The 22,323-nt window shown below is 41.6% G+C and overlaps 1 protein-coding gene across 1 annotated transcript in view; it reads right to left on the bottom strand.

Moving 5' to 3' along the window:
- Window positions 1-22,323, bottom strand: part of LOC311247883 (man(5)GlcNAc(2)-PP-dolichol translocation protein RFT1-like) — a gene marked incomplete at its 5' end in the record, with an annotated part of 47,946 nt that overhangs the window by 6,668 nt on the left and 18,955 nt on the right. Inside the window, 3 exons of the mRNA XM_084338863.1 lie at window positions 3,064-3,169; window positions 8,190-8,334; window positions 10,849-11,109. Of these exons, the coding sequence (XP_084194989.1) occupies window positions 3,064-3,169; window positions 8,190-8,334; window positions 10,849-11,109 (512 nt within the window). The remainder of the gene's footprint in view (window positions 1-3,063; window positions 3,170-8,189; window positions 8,335-10,848; window positions 11,110-22,323) is intronic.

Raw genomic sequence — 22,323 nt, 5'->3', positions numbered from 1 at the left:
TGTGTGTGTGTGTGTGTGTGTGTGTGTGTGTGTGTGTGGGTGTGTGAGTGTGTGTGTGTGTGTGTGAGTGTGTGTGTGTGTGTGTGTGTGTGTGAGTGTGTGTGTGTGAGTGTGTGTGTGTGTGTGTGTGTGTGTGTGTGTGTGTGTGTGAGTGTGTGTGTGTGTGTGTGAGTGTGTGTGTGTGTGTGAGTGTGTGAGTGTGTGTCTGTGTGTGTGTTTAAGTTTAAGTTTATTTGGATCCCCATTAGTCACAGCAGTGCTGGGGCTATTCTTCCTGAGGTCCATAACACGTGAAATACAGTTACAGACTTATACACTCACAACATTCACATGTCATACAGACAATTAAAACAACAATAAAAACTCCTAATCAAATTCATAATACAATACAACAATATATACGCCTTATAAATTCATAATACAATACAATAATACCTACTCATAATGAATTCATAATACAATACAACAATATATACGCCTTATAAATTCATAATACAATACAATAATACCTACTCATAATGAATTCATAATACAATACAACAATATATACGCCTTATAAATTCATAATACAATACAATAATACCTACTCATAATGAATTCATAATACAATACAGCATAATATACTATTTAGCTTTTACATACATTATCTATGGTTATATCAGCCAATTATACAATCTTTTAATAATATATCCCTATCAGACACATGCCTTTTCATCTATATATACCTATCTCTTTATCAGACACATACATTTTCTTTTACGTACACACTATCTATTAGGGAATGTCAATTTCTTTGGTTGAAAATGTTGTTTTACCACGATTTTGAAACATTTACTATTCTCCTGCTCAACATGTCTGGGAAGAGAGTTCCATTCCTGCATACCACGGAACATGACAGTTCGCTTCATTGCATTCAACCTCACTTTTGGAAGTGTAAAACCTCGTGCAGAAGCATGTCTGGTGGAATGGTTGTGTCTGTCAAGACTTATAGATTAATTGTTATATAAAATTGAAGGGATCTTTGTAACAAGAATATTCCCAGTAACATATAATATTCCCAGTAACATATAATATTCCCAGTAACATATAATATTCCTAGTGAATACAAGGAGTGAGCAGAGTAACTTATGTTTGACAAGTAACCAAGTTAAACAACTGTGCATCGCTGCTTTGTTTTGTACCATTTGCAATTTTTTCAGTTTATTCGTCGTTACATTCAACGATACTGCAGGACAATAGTCAAGATTTGACAAAACCAGAGCTTGAATTACCTGTTTGATAGAATTTAGTGGTAACAAATGAGCACATCTTTTAACAACAGAAATCCCTCTTCCCATTTTCACTACTATATTGTTTATATGGTGTGACCATGACAATTTACTGTCTAATGTTACTCCTAGGAGTTTAGTCTCCTGGACTTGATTAATTACCACATCACTTATCAAAAGTTTCAAGACTGGGTTCGTTCTTAGAGTATGGTTTGAACCGAAAATGATGCTACTTGTCTTTGATATGTTTAGAACTAGTTTGTTATTCTTTATCCATTCCATCACTGATTGCAACTCTGCCTTTAGGACTGTATTTAATTCATTGGCTGTAGAGGCCAGGGTTCGAAATTAACGGGGGCTTGGGGCATAATGCCCTCGAAAATGGACAAAATGCCCTCGAAAATCAGTTAAGGGGGGCACAAAATGCCCCAGACAGTTTACTAATTATATATATATATTTATCCGGTAATGGCGCGTCTGTGTATCATACGGTTCAGATGACGCGCAAATAAAAAAAAATTCATTTGGCGGAGGTGAGCACTGGCTGCTGCAGCACTGCAGCTGAGCCAGGTGCTAGTCAGTTTGTGTACAAATGGCAAGCACAATCTAAATCAATCTTCATTACGACTTTAAAAACATAGCCATTAACATTACATAGGCCTACACACATCTTGCCATAGCGTTAGCGGTTTGTACAACACAACGCACGTTTTAACTATAGAATCAGCCCGCGAGGTAATACAGTCAACGAAATGTTACCGTAGCTACTAGCTAGCAGAGGAGGAAATGGGAGTCTGAGAGGCGGGGTGTTTAAAGACAATGATAGGCGTTTATTCAACATCCAAGAAGGCTAACATACAACTGTGTTTTACTAACTCCAACCGGGACTATTGCCGCTTTCCCACTGCATGCCATCACCTCCTAACGTTACCGGAGCTACCGGAGCTGATAATAACATTGCCTGAGCTGAAGGTGCGTGACACTAAAATGTCCGTGGGGACCCGGCGCCAACCCATAGATAGTTCCAACTCACCGAATTACGTAATCCACCACAGTTGCACTCAATATTTAAATAATGTTAGTCTAAATAAATGTAGACAGATACATAATAATTTCAAGCAGAACACTAATCTTTCCATTAAGAACTGACAATCAGGGAATTTAAACATGGTTGACATTGTTTTTTTGTGTTTATATTAAAGAAAGGAAAGTCTAGTGCTGGCTGAGCATATTGTTTGTTTGCACTAAGTTAATACTACAAATGTAGCCTATATTTTTCAGTCAGTTCGGTCTTTGTGTGCCAAACATTATTTAAGGCTGTAAACACTGTAACACTGTAAACTTTTTTTTCTTCTTTTTTTAATAAATGAGAAGCATGTTTAGATTTGAGTGTTACATTTTTTTTTATAAATATTTACGTATATCGAACCGAACTGAAAACCGTGACCCCAAAACCGTGATATGAACCGAACCGTCCATTTTGTGAACCGTCCCACCCCTACCGTTTATCATAAAAATTCAGTGCCCCCGAAATACAAAAAAAAGCCCCCGAAAATCAATTAAGGGGGGCAAAAAAAGCCCTTGAAAAAAAATGTTAATTTCTAACCCTGGTAGAGGCTGATGTGTAAATCTGTACAAGCAAAACTGTACATTGGAATATTGACAACCATACTAGGTAATTTACTGTACATTGGAGGGGGTTGGGTTAGGACACAGGTTCATCACAGTGTGTGTGCGTGTGAGTGTGAGTGTGAGTGTGAGTGTGTGTGTGTGTGTGTGTGTGTGTGTGTTTTACCGGTCCACCTCCTCCTGGCTCATGGCAGCGAACACAAAGCACTCCGTGACACCGTTGACGGCTAACAGCAGGACGTAGGCGCTGTAGCATCGTAGCAGAGTGGGGCCTGCACACAGTGATCAATAACACAGATCAATAACACAGTGATCAATAACAGTGATCAATAACACAGTGATCAATAACACAGTGATCAATAACACACAACAGTGATCAATAACACACAGTGATCAATAACACAGTGATCAATAACACAGTGATCAATAACACACAACAGTGATCAATAACACACAGTGATCAATAACACACAGTGATCAATAACACAGTGATCAATAACACACAGTGATCAATAACACTTATCAATAACACAGTGATCAATAACAGTGATCAATAACACACAGTGATCAATAACAGTGATCAATGACACACAACAGTGATCAATAACACAGTGATCAATAACAGTGATCAATAACACACAACAGTGATCAATAACACACAACAGTGATCAATAACACCCAGTGATTAATAACACACAGTGATCAATAACACACAACAGTGATCAATAACACACATTGATCAATAACACAGTGATCAATAACACACAACAGTGATCAATAACACACAACAGTGATCAATAACACAGTGATCAATAACACACAACAGTGATCAATAACACAGTGATCAATAACACACAACAGTGATCAATAACACACAACAGAAACAGCATTTAACAAAACGATATATCATACGAACACTTTGATCCACAGACTTGAACCGATAGAAAGGACCTGTTTAATAACCTGTTTAATAACCTGTTTAATAACCTGTTTAATAACCCAGGTAATAACCTGTTTAATAACCTGTTTAATAACCAAGGTAATAACCTGTTTAATAACCTGTTCAATAACCTGTTTAATAACCCAGGTAATAACCTGTTTAATAACCGGTTTAATAACCTGTTCAATAACCTGTTCAATAACCTGTTCAATAACCTGTTTAATAACCTGTTTAATAACCTGTTTAATAACCCAGGTAATAACCTGTTTAATAACCTGTTTAATAACCCAGGTAATAACCTGTTTAATAACCTGTTTAATAACATGTTTAATAACCTGTTTAATAACCCAGGTAATAACCCGTTTAATAACCTGTTTAGGAACCTGTTTAATAACCTGTTTAATAACCTGTTTAATAACCTATGTAATAACCTGTTTAACCCATTCTCCGCCAATCACGTGTTAAGGCGGGTTTCTCCGCCATGCGTTGTCTGCCAATCACGCCGTAAGGCGTGTTTGAGATCAATATTTCATATTTTCATCATGGTATTCATATTTCACCCACGGAGTCTTGGCTGATGCTGTCTGAGCCATCACAACTCTGCAACGCTTCAATACCGCCACCTGGTGGCCGATCGGCAGGTTGCCAAACCGGAAGTGCCCGTCGGAGCTTGGTCCGTCCCCTAATTTCGTCCGGCCACTCAATACAGACACCGTGGATATGGATCTTTGCCATAACTCAATAATCAACATGATTTGGATGTGTATTAGTAATATACAAACCGGAAATGGATCGCATTGATCAACATCACATAATTGGGATCTGTTTGCTCCACTCTCATCGCCCAACGCTACGAGGAGACTGACGTGAGTTTCAGCGTTTTTCTTTATCATTTTCGATACAAACTGCTCTGATCAATATATCACCCATACTACATAAATCATTTAAGGTCGGTCATTGAATTATAAACGACCCCCCCCCCCCCCCCTCCGTTTACCCGCAGATGATCAGTCATGACGTTTAGGACCATGTACAATTGAAATTTTTAATATAGCATGGATCGGTATCAAACTGCATTTGATAATCTAATATATGCATTATGCCTATATCTCAGGTTCTATGAAATACTGCAGAAAACGATAAAAACATATTTATACTCTAGACGGTATTTTAGTATGAATGTGTGAATGAAAAAGTAAAACATTCCTACATCCTGAACGATAGATAATTGATGTTGAATGGGCCATAGTAATGTCAATTTAACAATACAATTAAAAAAGTTATAGCCCTGCAAAGAAGGGGAACTTCATCTCCATAGACAAATAGAGCTGGCAGAGGATGGTTTAGGATGATCAAAGTGGTGGCAGAGAATGGGTTAATAACCCAGGTAATAACCTGTTTAATAACCTGTTTAATAACCTGTTTAATAACCTGTTTAAGAACCTGTTCAATAACCTGTTTAAGAACCTGTTTAATAACCTGTTTAATAACCTGTTTAATAACCTGTTTAAGAACCTGTTTAGTAACCTGTTTAATAACCTGTTTAATAACCTGTGTAATAACCTGTGTAATAACCTGTTTAATAACCTGTTTAATAACCTGTTTAATAAACCAGGTAATAACCTGTTTAATAACCTGTTTAATAACCCAGGTAATAACCTGTTTAATAACCCGTTTAATAACCTGTTTAATAACCTGTTTAATAACCTGTTTAATAACCTGTTTAATATCCTGTGTAATAACCTGTTTAATAACCTGTTTAACACTTTGACAACCGTTCGGCGCTGTCTAATATGGTGCTAGAGGACCAAGGTTTGTCAACAAACCGATGTGGCTTTGTAGAGCTATATCTATACTTTATAGTATTGCTATCTGTCCATTCTCATTGTCACTTGAGTTCATAAACCGTCCCTTCAAAATGGCTTAAAGGAAAAAAAATCCATCAATGGGTTGTCATTTTATAGTGCCGTGAATATAAACTTTATCGCAGATTTCGTCTCATATTTTCTGGAAAGCTACTTATAGAGCTAAAGGCTACTAACGTTATATTCAACGGCATTTCTGTTGTATATATGCTAATGAAATAACACAAACTGCTTATGATCCGGACTATCCCATAGCATCTATGGATGAAAGGGGGGCGTCGATTAGTATTATTGATTACCAATAGAGTGTCCGTGTAAGTAGCCACATTCACTGATGGAATGCTTGCGTCTCACAACAATGTCTAATCCGGCTGTAATTTAGGTGAATAAGGTCTTACCGTCAGCCCGTGGGGTATACCCTACAGCAGGGGTCTCAAACTCGCGGCCGGATGATATTTTGCGGCCCCCTACCTGACATCAAAGTGTAGTGTTAATGCGGCCCGCGCGCAACTGTTTGCCGAGTCGTTGCGCGAGAGTTGGACGATTAAGATCCAATGATCCGCACGGACGTTAGACGGTGTTGCACTCGCTACACCCAAGTCGCAGAGGCTCTGGCTAGTAGTAACGTTATCATGTTGTGATTTTCGAAGCAAAATAAATATTCAACATTCTCTTTTGAGACTCCGCTTCAGACTCTTATCCTTTGGCACTTGGAACTTACTGTACTTTGCTTGCAGGTCTGCAGCCATTATTGCTGGATCATGAATAGCACCAACTTTAGCCAAGGTACCGTTAGCAAGCTAAGCTAGCTGACCTAGCTCGTCTTCCCCGCATTGCCATTTGATAACGTTAGTCAGCTAACGCTAGGCAGTAGCAACTTGACTTAAATACGATTCACCGTGGGTGCATTATTGTTGATAGACGGACAGTGTCAGGTCCTGGAGAAAGGACAGGCCATCATCTGATTTGATGTAACGTTAAAGCGGATGTTGTTCCAACTAGCTAGCTTTTCAGCTGTTAATGCTACAGTATAATAACACGTCACCAGCAAGCAAAACACATCCCGTCTGAGCTCCCCGTCACACGCTCTGTCGGGGACAATGGAATTTAAGAAAGTGTATCTGCTGCTAAAATGACAAACAGCATCACACTTTAAAACACGTTGATTTTATAATCATCACTCTCCGTCACTCTCTGACGTCAGGCTAGAATTTCCGATACTGGTGAATGAATGAAAACCTTATTTAACAGATTGCAGAATGGGTACAATACAGTACGGCTCAATACACACAATTGTTAAGGGGATGCAGACAAGAGAAAGACTTTCGTCTTGTTTACATCAGGGTCCCCCATTTTCAATTCATAGTGTGGTCTTCAATTCATATGCCTTTTCATAGATAGATAGATATATTTATAGACATTTTACAGCAGCAAGCATGCAAACTAAACGGATGTCCTGATGAATTGAAAATGGGGGACCCTGATGTAAACAAGACGAAAGTACTTCTCTGGTCTGCATCCCCCCAACAATTGTGTGTATTGAGCCCCACTGCACTGGTATCGGAACAACTCTAATTTTAATGCAACCTTTCCTCAAAATTCAGTGCTAAGAACCACAAAAATAAATGGAATGAAATCATCATATCAAGCTGCAAGCAGAATTATTGTTAAATCTATGTCACAATGAGAAAAAGCAACCAAGTCCTCACTCAGTGGCAAGAAGCCATTCTCTCTCTCTGATGTATACATAATAAAATAATGTATGACTGAAGTGATGGAGACCATGTTTGAAGGCTAACAAAAGCAAATCCTCCTCAGATCGCACAGCAACCAGAATAACTGAAATACTGGCTGGTGATTTGATTAAACAGCTTTTTGATAGAATAAATGTCATTGCTAAAGATTGAGAAGATTGGATTAGTTGTACTTTTTTTTGGAATACTTTAAACCCTTTTTTTGTGGAATATTTGATGCGGCCCAGCCTCACCCAGACTTTACCTCCAGCGGCCCCCAGGTAAATTGAGTTTGAGACCCCTGCCCTACAGCATTTCCCCGTTATCGATCGGCATCTGGTAGATGGATATGTCCATTGGTTGATGATAAATTCCCTTATTCCATGGTGAGATCTGCGATTCGAAATGTGATACACGGTGCATGATGTTGCTTTGGGATCAGAGTAATATACTTGGAGGCTAAAAAAAAATCCATTCGCCCACAATGATACTGCAGTGGAGCTATAGCGCCCCTAAGAGGATCTGGCCGGTATTGCATGTTGCCGAGGGTAGATCTGCAGAGTCGATCGGGGAGTCGATCGAGGATCTTGATCCGGTTATTAATATGGAATAAAACAATAACAACTTGCCACGGGAATGTTAATTCAAATGATAGTTGTACAAAACCACAATTCAAGAGTGGACATTTGAAATGGGTCCATTCTATCACTTCAGTGTGTATGGTTTCCTGTGGTTTGGTGAGCGGTCCACCCACCGGTGCCGGTGCTGAGCAGCGAGCCGCCGTACACGTCCAGCGCCAGGTGAGAATAGGCAAAACCGAACACGGTGATGATCAGACCAATCACAAGCACCAGCTTCAGAAGACACTCCAGGACCTCTGCTGCCATGGCAACCTCCTCCTGACGACAACAGTCAGAGTACAGTCAGTCAGAGTACAGTCAGAGTACAGTCAGAGTACAGTCAGTACTACAGTCAGAGTACAGTCAGTCAGTACAGTCAGTCAGAGTACAGTCAGAGTACAGTCAGTACTACAGTCAGTACTACAGTCAGAGTACAGTCAGTCAGAGTACAGTCAGTACTACAGTCAGTCAGTACTACAGTCAGTACTACAGTCAGTCAGTACTACAGTCAGTACTACAGTCAGTCAGTACTACAGTCAGTCAGTACTACAGTCAGTACTACATTCAGTACTACAGTCAGTACTACAGTCAGTACTACAGTCAGTCAGTACTACAGTCAGTACTACATTCAGTACTACATTCAGTACTACAGTCAGTACTACAGTCAGTACTACAGTCAGTACTACAGTCAGTACTACAGTCAGTCAGTACTACAGTCAGTACTACAGTCAGTACTACAGTCAGTACTACAGTCAGTCAGTACTACAGTCAGTACTAAAGTCAGTCAGTACTACAGTCAGTACTACAGTCAGTACTACAGTCAGTACTACAGTCAGTCAGTACTACAGTCAGTACTACAGTCAGTCAGTACTACAGTCAGTACTACAGTCAGTACTACAGTCAGTCAGTACTACAGTCAGTCAGTACTACAGTCAGTCAGTACTACAGTCAGTCAGTACTACAGTCAGTCAGTACTACAGTCAGTCAGTACTACAGTCAGTCAGTACTACAGTCAGTACTACAGTCAGTACTACAGTCAGTACTACAGTCAGTACTACAGTCAGTACTACAGTCAGTACTACAGTCAGTCAGTACTACAGTCAGTCAGTACTACAGTCAGTACTACAGTCAGTACTACAGTCAGTACTACAGTCAGTACTACAGTCAGTACTACAGTCAGTACTACAGTCAGTCAGTACTACAGTCAGTCAGTACTACAGTCAGTACTACAGTCAGTACTACAGTCAGTACTACAGTCAGTACTACAGTCAGTACTACAGTCAGTCAGTACTACAGTCAGTCAGTACTACAGTCAGTACTACAGTCAGTACTACAGTCAGTACTACAGTCAGTACTACAGTCAGTACTACAGTCAGTCAGTACTACAGTCAGTCAGTACTACAGTCAGTCAGTACTACAGTCAGTACTACAGTCAGTACTACAGTCAGTCAGTACTACAGTCAGTACTACAGTCAGTCAGTACTACAGTCAGTCAGTACTACAGTCAGTACTACAGTCAGTCAGTACTACAGTCAGTCAGTACTACAGTCAGTCAGTACTACAGTCAGTCAGTACTACAGTCAGTACTACAGTCAGTCAGTACTACAGTCAGTACTACAGTCAGTACTACAGTCAGTCAGTACTACAGTCAGTACTACAGTCAGTACTACAGTCAGTCAGTACTACAGTCAGTACTACAGTCAGTACTACAGTCAGTACTACAGTCAGTCAGTACTACAGTCAGTACTACAGTCAGTACTACAGTCAGTACTACAGTCAGTCAGTACTACAGTCAGTACTACAGTCAGTACTACAGTCAGTACTACAGTCAGTCAGTACTACAGTCAGTACTACAGTCAGTACTACAGTCAGTACTACAGTCAGTCAGTACTACAGTCAGTCAGTACTACAGTCAGTCAGTACTACAGTCAGTCAGTACTACAGTCAGTACTACAGTCAGTACTACAGTCAGTACTACAGTCAGTCAGTACTACAGTCAGTACTACAGTCAGTCAGTACTACAGTCAGTACTACAGTCAGTACTACAGTCAGTACTACAGTCAGTCAGTACTACAGTCAGTACTACAGTCAGTCAGTACTACAGTCAGTACTACAGTCAGTACTACAGTCAGTACTACAGTCAGTCAGTACTACAGTCAGTACTACAGTCAGTACTACAGTCAGTACTACAGTCAGTCAGTACTACAGTCAGTACTACAGTCAGTCAGTACTACAGTCAGTACTACAGTCAGTCAGTACTACAGTCAGTCAGTACTACAGTCAGTCAGTACTACAGTCAGTCAGTACTACAGTCAGTACTACAGTCAGTACTACAGTCAGTCAGTACTACAGTCAGTACTACAGTCAGTACTACAGTCAGTACTACAGTCAGTACTACAGTCAGTCAGTACTACAGTCAGTACTACAGTCAGTACTACAGTCAGTCAGTACTACAGTCAGTACTACAGTCAGTCAGTACTACAGTCAGTCAGTACTACAGTCAGTCAGTACTACAGTCAGTACTACAGTCAGTCAGTACTACAGTCAGTACTACAGTCAGTACTACAGTCAGTACTACAGTCAGTCAGTACTACAGTCAGTCAGTACTACAGTCAGTACTACAGTCAGTACTACAGTCTAACCCCCCACCACAGCCGTAGCAATATATGGTAACTGTTTGACCTGTTAGGGTCTGGACTGACCCGTCAGGGGACTGACCTGTTAGGGTCTGGACTGACCGGTCAGGGACTGACCTGTCAGGGTCTGGACTGACCGGTCAGGGTCTGGACTGACCTTCTTCTGAGTCTCTGCGTGGCGCCCTCTCTGCAGCACCGTGGCGAAGAAGACGTAGAAGCTGTCCTCGATGGGCAGGAAGAGGAAGCGGGCCGCCATGGAGCCCAGGTTGGTGACGATGTTGTAGACGCCCTGGTCCCCGAAGCTGAGCACGTTCAGGAAGGTCATGACGTAGCGCTCGCCCTCCGTCAGGATCTGCTTCAGGAAGGACTGCTTGTAGAAGCTCCAGGTCAGACGGGCCAGCTGCAGCTCCACCCAGGGCTGAGGGAGGTAATGATGAATACACAAACACACACATAAACACATACATAAATAAATACATACATAAATACATACATACATACATACATACATACATACATAAATAAATAAATACATAAATAAATAAATAAATAAATAAACAAACAAACAAACAAACAAATAAATAAATAAATAAATAAATAAATAAATAAATAAATAAATAAACAAACAAATACATAAATAAATAAATAAACAAACAAACAAACAAATAAATAAACAAACAAATACATAAATAAATAAACAAATACATAAATAAATAAACAAATAAATAAATAAATAAATAAATAAACAAACAAACAAACAAATAAATAAACAAACAAATACATAAATAAATAAATAAATAAACAAATACATAAATAAATAAACAAATAAATAAACAAACAAATAAATAAACACATAAATAAACAAACAAACAAATAAACAAACAAATGAATAAACAAACAAACAAATAAATAAACAAACAAATAAATAAATAAACAAATAAACGAGAGAAACAGATCTGTCGCCCCTTTAAACACGGGTGCATGAACTGAAGACGAGTCGCGAGGGAGAAAAGAATCAGCAAAATAAATGTTCTTTATATTAGTTCTTTATGTTTCAGGGTTCTTTTTTAATTTTATTATAGTAAAAGATAGATAGTCGACTGGTAGTAAAAAATATATATATATATATATTAGAATTATTATATATTTTTGTATCATTCCATTTGGGCTGTGGGGGGTGCTTAATGTCTGAAGGAGTCGACTGAAGGCTTCTTGTCCTCTGCAAAAGCATGCAATTGGTCCACTGATGGATACATCTTGATATTTGTCTAGTCTAGTGTGTTCATTAGATGGGTGAAATCCTCTTTCAGTGCCTCTGTGCCTGTTTTCTTAGGCAGTTAGCCTCGCTGGTATGTGCGCCATTAGCGTTAGCCACGCTTCTAGACCTCTTTGCTTTTGATTTTTTTTTTTAATATATATATTATAAAAAAAAAAAATTTGCATTTGAGGTTGGCAGTCGATTACGGCTCCTTTGGATCGATTCATTGAATATTTGACTAATCAGGGTCAGCCCTAGTATATATATATATATACACATCTGTCTGCATATAATCCTTTTTTTTTTTTTTTTTTTGGTCTTTTTCCCCCTCCATTTTCCTCCGATTTTCTCCCATCCCATTGTTAGTCGTATGCCAATTCCCAGTCCCTTCCTGGTCGCTGCGCTTTACCCCCCACAGTCAGATCATTTGGGAGAGTGGAGGCTACCACGTGCTTCCTCCGACACACGTCCAGCCAATCACCGCTTCTTTTCACCTGGCAGCGCGGATTCTCATTGAGAGGGCGTAGCGTGTGGGAGGACCACACTATCCCCCTCACGTCCAATCCGCGCTTAGCAGGCGCCCCGACCGAACTGTAGGAGTCGCTGTTTACAACGACCCGGACCCACCCCGCCAGCTTCTCCCACCCTCTGATACAGCCAATTGTATCAGTGCAGACGGCCAGCCAAGCTGGTGACAACCCCGGAGCTGTGAGCTGGATTCGAACAGGCGAATCAAGCTCACAGCTCCGGGGCTGGTGACGAACGCAATCTCCGCTCGACCACCTAACCGCCTCGCATATAATCCTTTTTACAGTATTTGTAGATACTATACACAGTTATGGTTAAGACATAAAGTTAGGGTTAAGGTTGGTTTTAACATTCACTTAACGGTTATGGTTAACTCATTGAACGCCGATCACGATGATAGTCGTTAGTCGGGTTAACTCGCCATCGCTTGAGCGCCAATCAGGAGTATAGTGATTATTTCTTTTATTAGCGATATCCATTCATTTTCATCCATCCAACCTGATGTTATCGTTGGAAATGGGTCTGAGCTCGCAAAAGGGCAAATACCGCCGCCTATCGTCTCCCGGATGGTATTGCACATCACTGGATTGGATTGGCTGGGGATGTGCATCAAAGAAAAAACTCCGGTCCAGGTTTTCCTCGGGCATGCAGTATCAGATAACAGATGGACTGGGGACACTCAGAGCAGCGTGGATTATGTGTTTTGGAGATATAACATTGGATCAATAACCCAGCTTGCCTGGGTAAATAAAGGTTATAGAAATGTAATTTTTTTTATTTTCTTTTAAACCGATACCGATATTTTCCGATATCACATTTGAATGCCAATATCGGCCGATAATATCGGTAAGCCGATAATATCGGACATCCCTAGTAATCAATAATCAGAAACGACTTCCCCCGCCCCCCTCTTTCATGCATTCATGGTGGAACATGATACCGATCATATGCATTTCGATTTTTAACTCTAGCTTGTGTAGGGCCGAAACGCCAATCGATTTAACGTTATTAGCTTAGCGCCCTATAACTAGCTTTGCAGGAATTACCCCAGACCATTGCGGTATATAGTTCATATTCACGACGCTATAAAACGGGAACGTATTGATGAAAACGTTTTTTCTTTATGGCATATTGAAGGGAAGGTTTATACTGTCAATTGACAATGACAATGGACACATAGCAATAATATAAAATATAGATTTAGCTCTACAAACAACCTCACGCACAGTGAAAACTTGTAATGAAAAGCTGGCCTCAAGCTGGCCTCATAGTCTAATCCCAATGGCCCCGAATGTGTTAAGACATAAAGTTAGAGTTAAGGTTAGTTTTAACGTTCACTTAACGGTTATGGTTAAAGGAACACTCCAACATTTTGGGAAATTAGCTTATTTAACATCTTCCCTGGAGTTATACAAGAAGATACATACCCTTTTCGTCTCTCTGCATGCACTGGAAGTAGGTCCTACATTAAGCCTAGTTCCCAACAGTCACAAAATACACTCCAAATACAATCAAAATACACTCCAAATACAATCAAAATACAACTCCAAAACGTTCCTGTAAACATGTTGTGACCTGTGTATTTACCACGTGGAGAAATAAAAAATAATTGAATTAGACATTTCCGTTTTCTAAGCAGATATACTCGGAACTATTTTTTTGCCGAACCTCTCCTGTCTGGGCGCAGTGATTTCACGTCACCAGTGTTACTTTCAAACGTCGAGGTCAGTGTTTACATTTTCGTTTCATTCAAAGGATCCGAACCGATTGAAGTTATTATGGCTATTCATTTATGTTTTTAGATGGAAGGCTGTATTCCATCTGTCTAACGTTAGCGAATATTGTGAGATTGATGAATGAATGAATGAATGAATGAAAACTTTATTAACAGATTGCAGAATGGGTACAGTGCAGTACAGCTCAATACATACAATTGTTAAGGGGATGCAGACCAGAGAAAGACTTTCGTCTTGTTTCCACCAGGGTCCCCCATTTCCAATTCATCGTAACATATATGACATACATGACATACAGATAGACAGTACTGCTACATCTATACATTTATGACATACCAGATTTGCAATTACAGTACTGTATTTGTGATACAAAAAGAGTCCAGAAAGAACAGAGTATATACATTAGGCGTAGAAACTGTACATTGGATTGGGTAGGTGGGGGTGGGACTGTACATTGGAGGTGGTTGGGGGGGGGGGGGTAGGAGTGGGGGGGGGGGGGGGGTTGGGTAGGAGTGGGGGGGGGGGGGTTGGGTAGGAGGGGTGGGTGGGGGACACTGTACAACTGTACAAACAACACTGTACATTGGATTATTGACAAGACCATACTTGGTAATTTACTGTACATTGGCGGGGGTTGTGCTCGGACATTTACAGGGGCCAGTTTCGAGTTGCAGTCTCCCTTAGGTGTTTTTTGAGAGAGTTTTTGAAAGTGGGTAGTGATTCACATTCCTTTACAGCTTTGGGTAGGGCGTTCCACATTGATGTGGCATAATTGCGAAACGTGTTTAGACCCTTGTTTGAGCCGAATCTGGGTTTAACATGATTTGTGGAGCTCCCTCTGGTGTTGTGATCGTGGTATTCACTGACCTTTGGGAAGTATTTAGTCATGTACATGGGTACCTTGGTCGTGTAGTGTATCTTGTAGACCAGGCCCATTGCAAGTTGCTGTACTCTGTCGTCTACTCTAAGCCATCCTAGGTTGTCAAAGTGGGCAGGGGTGAGGTGGGTTCTAGGGGTAAGGTCAAGCAGTAGTCTGACCAGTTTGTTTTGAGATGTTTGTAATTTTGTTTTTAGCGCCTTTGAGGTGCTTTGGTACCATGAGGTGCAAGCATAGTCGTAGTACCCTTGAATGAGTGCTCCTGCTAGAGTCTTCAGGGTATTCTTGTTTACCAGTGAGGAGATCCGGTACAAGAAACGAGTTCGTTGGTTGACTTTTTTTATTACATTGGATGCCATTTTGTCACAGGAAAGATTTGCCTCTAGGATGGAACCCAGGTAGGTAATATCTTCTTTCCTTGTGACAATATTGTCACCCACTGTAACTGAGAAGCTGTCGGTCTTGCTGAGTTTGTTATTTGAACCGAAGAGAATGGACTCTGTTTTGCCCATGTGTAATGATAGTTTGTTATCAGCGAGCCATATGCAGATTTTGCTTAGGACGTAACTTTGCTGGACTATCCGACCTAGTATAATCCTCAGCGGTCCCTGCATCCCTTTTGATTCAATGCTACTTTCGCTTGCTGACTGCCGTTACATTAGCCCCTTTGGTGACTGTGATGCACGACTACAGGGTTTGGACGAGTGAATCCATTACTTGTTTATTATGTAACGCAGCCCCTTTGGTGACTGTGATGCACGACTACAGGGTTTGGACGAGTGAATCCATTACTTGTTTATTATGTAACGCAGCCCCTTTGGTGACTGTGATGCACGACTACAGGGTTTGGACGAGTGAATCCATTACTTGTTTATTATGTAACGCAGCCCCTTTGGTGACTGTGATGCACGACTACAGGGTTTGGGCGAGTGAATCCATTACTTGTTTATTATGTAACGCAGCCCCTTTGGTGACTGTGATGCACGACTACAGGGTTTGGACGAGTGAATCCATTACTTGTTTATTATGTAACGCAGCCCCTTTGGTGACTGTGATGCACGACTACAGGGTTTGGACGAGTGAATCCATTACTTGTTTATTATGTAACGCAGCCCCTTTGGTGACTGTGATGCACGACTACAGGGTTTGGACGAGTGAATCCATTACTTGTTTATTATGTAACGCAGCCCCTTTGGTGACTGTGATGCACGACTACAGGGTTTGGACGAGTGAATCCATTACTTGTTTATTATGTAACGCAGCCCCTTTGGTGACTGTGATGCACGACTACAGGGTTTGGACGAGTGAATCCATTACTTGTTTATTATGTAACGCAGCCCCTTTCGTGACTGTGATGCACGACTACAGGGTTTGGACGAGTGAATCCATTACTTGTTTATTATGTAACGCAGCCCCTTTGGTGACTGTGATGCACGACTACAGGGTTTGGACGAGTGAATCCATTACTTGTTTATTATGTAACGCAGCCCCTTTCGTGACTGTGATGCACGACTACAGGGTTTGTACGAGTGAATCCATTACTTGTTTATTATGTAACGCAGCCCCTTTGGTGACTGTGATGCACGACTACAGGGTTTGGACGAGTGAATCCATTACTTGTTTATTATGTAACGCAGCCCCTTTGGTGACTGTGATGCACGACTACAGGGTTTGGACGAGTGAATCCATTACTTGTTTATTATGTAACGCAGCCCCTTTCGTGACTGTGATGCACGACTACAGGGTTTGGACGAGTGAATCCATTACTTGTTTATTATGTAACGCAGCCCCTTTCGTGACTGTGATGCACGACTACAGGGTTTGGACGAGTGAATCCATTACTTGTTTATTATGTAACGCAGCCCCTTTCGTGACTGTGATGCACGACTACAGGGTTTGGACGAGTGAATCCATTACTTGTTTATTATGTAACGCAGCCCCTTTCGTGACTGATGCACGACTACAGGGTTTGGACGAGTGAATCCATTACTTGTTTATTATGTAACGCAGCCCCTTTGGTGACTGTGATGCACGACTACAGGGTTTGGACGAGTGAATCCATTACTTGTTTATTATGTAACGCAGCCCCTTTCGTGACTGTGATGCACGACTACAGGGTTTGGACGAGTGAATCCATTACTTGTTTATTATGTAACGCAGCCCCTTTGGTGACTGTGATGCACGACTACAGGGTTTGGACGAGTGAATCCATTACTTGTTTATTATGTAACGCAGCCCCTTTGGTGACTGTGATGCACGACTACAGGGTTTGGACGAGTGAATCCATTACTTGTTTATTATGTAACGCAGCCCCTTTGGTGACTGTGATGCACGACTACAGGGTTTGGACGAGTGAATCCATTACTTGTTTATTATGTAACGCAGCCCCTTTCGTGACTGTGATGCACGACTACAGGGTTTGGACGAGTGAATCCATTACTTGTTTATTATGTAACGCAGCCCCTTTCGTGACTGTGATGCACGACTACAGGGTTTGGACGAGTGAATCCATTACTTGTTTATTATGTAACGCAGCCCCTTTGGTGACTGTGATGCACGACTACAGGGTTTGGACGAGTGAATCCATTACTTGTTTATTATGTAACGCAGCCCCTTTCGTGACTGTGATGCACGACTACAGGGTTTGGACGAGTGAATCCATTACTTGTTTATTATGTAACGCAGCCCCTTTCGTGACTGTGATGCACGACTACAGGGTTTGGGCGAGTGAATCCATTACTTGTTTATTATGTAACGCAGCCCCTTTGGTGACTGTGATGCACGACTACAGGGTTTGGACGAGTGAATCCATTACTTGTTTATTATGTAACGCAGCCCCTTTCGTGACTGTGATGCACGACTACAGGGTTTGGACGAGTGAATCCATTACTTGTTTATTATGTAACGCAGCCCCTTTGGTGACTGTGATGCACGACTACAGGGTTTGGACGAGTGAATCCATTACTTGTTTATTATGTAACGCAGCCCCTTTGGTGACTGTGATGCACGACTACAGGGTTTGGACGAGTGAATCCATTACTTGTTTATTATGTAACGCATCCCCTTTGGTGACTGTGATGCACGACTACAGGGTTTGGACGAGTGAATCCATTACTTGTTTATTATGTAACGCAGCCCCTTTGGTGACTGTGATGCACGACTACAGGGTTTGGACGAGTGAATCCATTACTTGTTTATTATGTAACGCAGCCCCTTTCGTGACTGTGATGCACGACTACAGGGTTTGGACGAGTGAATCCATTACTTGTTTATTATGTAACGCAGCCCCTTTGGTGACTGTGATGCACGACTACAGGGTTTGGACGAGTGAATCCATTACTTGTTTATTATGTAACGCAGCCCCTTTCGTGACTGTGATGCACGACTACAGGGTTTGGACGAGTGAATCCATTACTTGTTTATTATGTAACGCAGCCCCTTTGGTGACTGTGATGCACGACTACAGGGTTTGGACGAGTGAATCCATTACTTGTTTATTATGTAACGCAGCCCCTTTGGTGACTGTGATGCACGACTACAGGGTTTGGACGAGTGAATCCATTACTTGTTTATTATGTAACGCAGCCCCTTTCGTGACTGTGATGCACGACTACAGGGTTTGGACGAGTGAATCCATTACTTGTTTATTATGTAACGCAGCCCCTTTGGTGACTGTGATGCACGACTACAGGGTTTGGACGAGTGAATCCATTACTTGTTTATTATGTAACGCAGCCCCTTTGGTGACTGTGATGCACAACTACAGGGTTTGGACGAGTGAATCCATTACTTGTTTATTATGTAACGCAGCCCCTTTCGTGACTGTGATGCACGACTACAGGGTTTGGACGAGTGAATCCATTACTTGTTTATTATGTAACGCAGCCCCTTTCGTGACTGTGATGCACGACTACAGGGTTTGGACGAGTGAATCCATTACTTGTTTATTATGTAACGCAGCCCCTTTGGTGACTGTGATGCACGACTACAGGGTTTGGACGAGTGAATCCATTACTTGTTTATTATGTAACGCAGCCCCTTTGGTGACTGTGATGCACGACTACAGGGTTTGGACGAGTGAATCCATTACTTGTTTATTATGTAACGCAGCCCCTTTCGTGACTGTGATGCACGACTACAGGGTTTGGACGAGTGAATCCATTACTTGTTTATTATGTAACGCAGCCCCTTTCGTGACTGTGATGCACGACTACAGGGTTTGGACGAGTGAATCCATTACTTGTTTATTATGTAACGCAGCCCCTTTGGTGACTGTGATGCACGACTACAGGGTTTGGACGAGTGAATCCATTACTTGTTTATTATGTAACGCAGCCCCTTTCGTGACTGTGATGCACGACTACAGGGTTTGGACGAGTGAATCCATTACTTGTTTATTATGTAACGCAGCCCCTTTGGTGACTGTGATGCATGACTACAGGGTTTGGACGAGTGAATCCATTACTTGTTTATTATGTAACGCAGCCCCTTTGGTGACTGTGATGCACGACTACAGGGTTTGGACGAGTGAATCCATTACTTGTTTATTATGTAACGCAGCCCCTTTCGTGACTGTGATGCACGACTACAGGGTTTGGACGAGTGAATCCATTACTTGTTTATTATGTAACGCAGCCCCTTTCGTGACTGTGATGCACGACTACAGGGTTTGGACGAGTGCATCCATTACTTGTTTATTATGTAACGCAGCCCCTTTCGTGACTGTGATGCACGACTACAGGGTTTGGACGAGTGAATCCATTACTTGTTTATTATGTAACGCAGCCCCTTTCGTGACTGTGATGCACGACTACAGGGTTTGGACGAGTGAATCCATTACTTGTTTATTATGTAACGCAGCCCCTTTGGTGACTGTGATGCACGACTACAGGGTTTGGACGAGTGAATCCATTACTTGTTTATTATGTAACGCAGCCCCTTTCGTGACTGTGATGCACGACTACAGGGTTTGGACGAGTCCCCGTTGGCGTGCATCACAGCGTTACATAATAAACAAGACTACATTAGGCTACTCGTAAATTGGCTAACCTATTTAGTTTACTCAGGAGTTCAGGTCATATGGAGTTCAAATCACCTTCAAAACTGCTCTAAAAACACACCTCTTCACCAAGGCTTTCCCCATCAGTTAGTTTAGATTAGGTCCATTATCCCTTACCTGCCCTCATCCCCCTTTTTTCCCCCTATTTCCCTAGCCCTATTTTTTGTCCTGATTGTGAAGCGACCTTGGGTTCTATGAAAGGCACTATATAAATTCGATCTATTATTATTATTATTTATTATTATACGAACAGGTCTATGACCAAAGAAAAGAGCATAAAAGTGTCTTCATTGTTTAGCCACAGTTTATATAGGCTACTATCTCCATCATCAGGGAACATCACACTACCTACTAGCTACTACTACTACCTACTAGCTACTACCTACTAGCTACTACTACCTACTACCTACTAGCTACTACCTACTAGCTACTACTACCTACTACCTACTAGCTACTACTAGCTACTACTACCTACTACCTACTAGCTACTACTAGTGTTGTCACGATACTGGAATTTCGACTTCGATACGATACCTTGAAAAGTATCGATACTTTCGATACCAAAAAAAAATTTATAATATTTTTTTTTTTATTATAATTTTTTTTTTTTTTTAACAAATTTTGCTTTTGTTGCTGGTTGATTCTCCTCAGCTTCTCTCTGGTACTATACGAGAAGATAAATACACTTTTAAAACCCTTTGTTTATCTTTAGATCAGAGAGAGAGAGAAAGAGAGAGTGGCTGCTGGAGATTTTAGGTCTACTGAGCGCACCTTTCTAGTTATGACGAGAGTGTGAGAGAGAGAGAGAGAGAGAGAGAGAGAGAGAGAGAGAGAGAGAGAGATTTTTACAGCTAACTGGGCTCGCTGCCTCAGCTCTGTGACAGTCAGATCAGAATCGTAAATCTGCTGCAGCAGTGCACGCCTTGCCCCTCCTCCTCCCCATCACAGTCGAGTGCATGAGCAGCTCCTGTTATCAATCAATCAATCAATCAATCTAGCTGGCTAGCTACTGATAGCTCCTGATATCAACGTCTGATATCATCAGTTTGGCATTCGATTTCGCAGTAGTTGGCTAGTGTTGGCTAAGTAGCTATCGTTCCGTGAGCTAACGTTAGTAGCTACCTAGTGTTGGCTCTATCGTTCCGTGAGCTAACGTTAGTAGCTACCTAGTGTTGGCTCTATCGTTCCGTGAGCTAACGTTAGTAGCTACCTAGTGTTGGCTCTATCGTTCCGTGAGCTAACGTTAGTAGCTACCTAGTGTTGGCTCTATCGTTCCGTGAGCTAACGTTAGTAGCTACCTAGTGTTGGCTCTATCGTTCCGTGAGCTAACGTTAGTAGCTACCTAGTGTTGGCTCTATCGTTCCGTGAGCTAACGTTAGTAGCTACCTAGTGTTGGCTCTATCGTTCCGTGAGCTAACGTTAGTAGCTACCTAGTGTTGGCTCTATCGTTCCGTGAGCTAACGTTAGTAGCTACCTAGTGTTGGCTCTATGATCGTTCCGTGAGCTAACGTTAGTAGCTACCTAGTGTTGGCTCTATCGTTCCGTGAGCTAACGTTAGTAGTTACCTAGTGTTGGCTCTATCGTTCCGTGAGCTAACGTTAGTAGCTACCTAGTGTTGGCTCTATCGTTCCGTGAGCTAACGTTAGTAGCTACCTAGTGTTGGCTCTATGATCGTTCCGTGAGCTAACGTTAGTAGCTACCTAGTGTTGGCTCTATCGTTCCGTGAGCTAACGTTAGTAGCTACCTAGTGTTGGCTCTATCGTTCCGTGAGCTAACGTTAGTAGCTACCTAGTGTTGGCTCTATGATCGTTCCGTGAGCTAACGTTAGTAGCTACCTAGTGTTGGCTCTATGATCGTTCCGTGAGCTAACGTTAGTAGCTACCTAGTGTTGGCTCTATCGTTCCGTGAGCTAACGTTAGTAGCTACCTAGTGTTGGCTCTATCGTTCTGTGAGCTAACGTTAGTAGCTACCTAGTGTTGGCTCTATCGTTCCGTGAGCTAACGTTAGTAGCTACCTAGTGTTGGCTCTATGATCGTTCCGTGAGCTAACGTTAGTAGCTACCTAGTGTTGGCTCTATCGTTCCGTGAGCTAACGTTAGTAGCTACCTAGTGTTGGCTCTATCGTTCCGTGAGCTAACGTTAGTAGCTACCTAGTGTTGGCTCTATCGTTCCGTG

This window comes from Notolepis coatsorum (assembly GCF_963971535.1).
Source record: "Notolepis coatsorum genome assembly, contig: SCAFFOLD_93, whole genome shotgun sequence".
Lineage (NCBI taxonomy): Eukaryota > Metazoa > Chordata > Actinopteri > Aulopiformes > Paralepididae > Notolepis > Notolepis coatsorum.
Note: the sequence above shows the minus strand (reverse complement) of the source record. Positions and strands in the feature narration are given on the sequence as shown.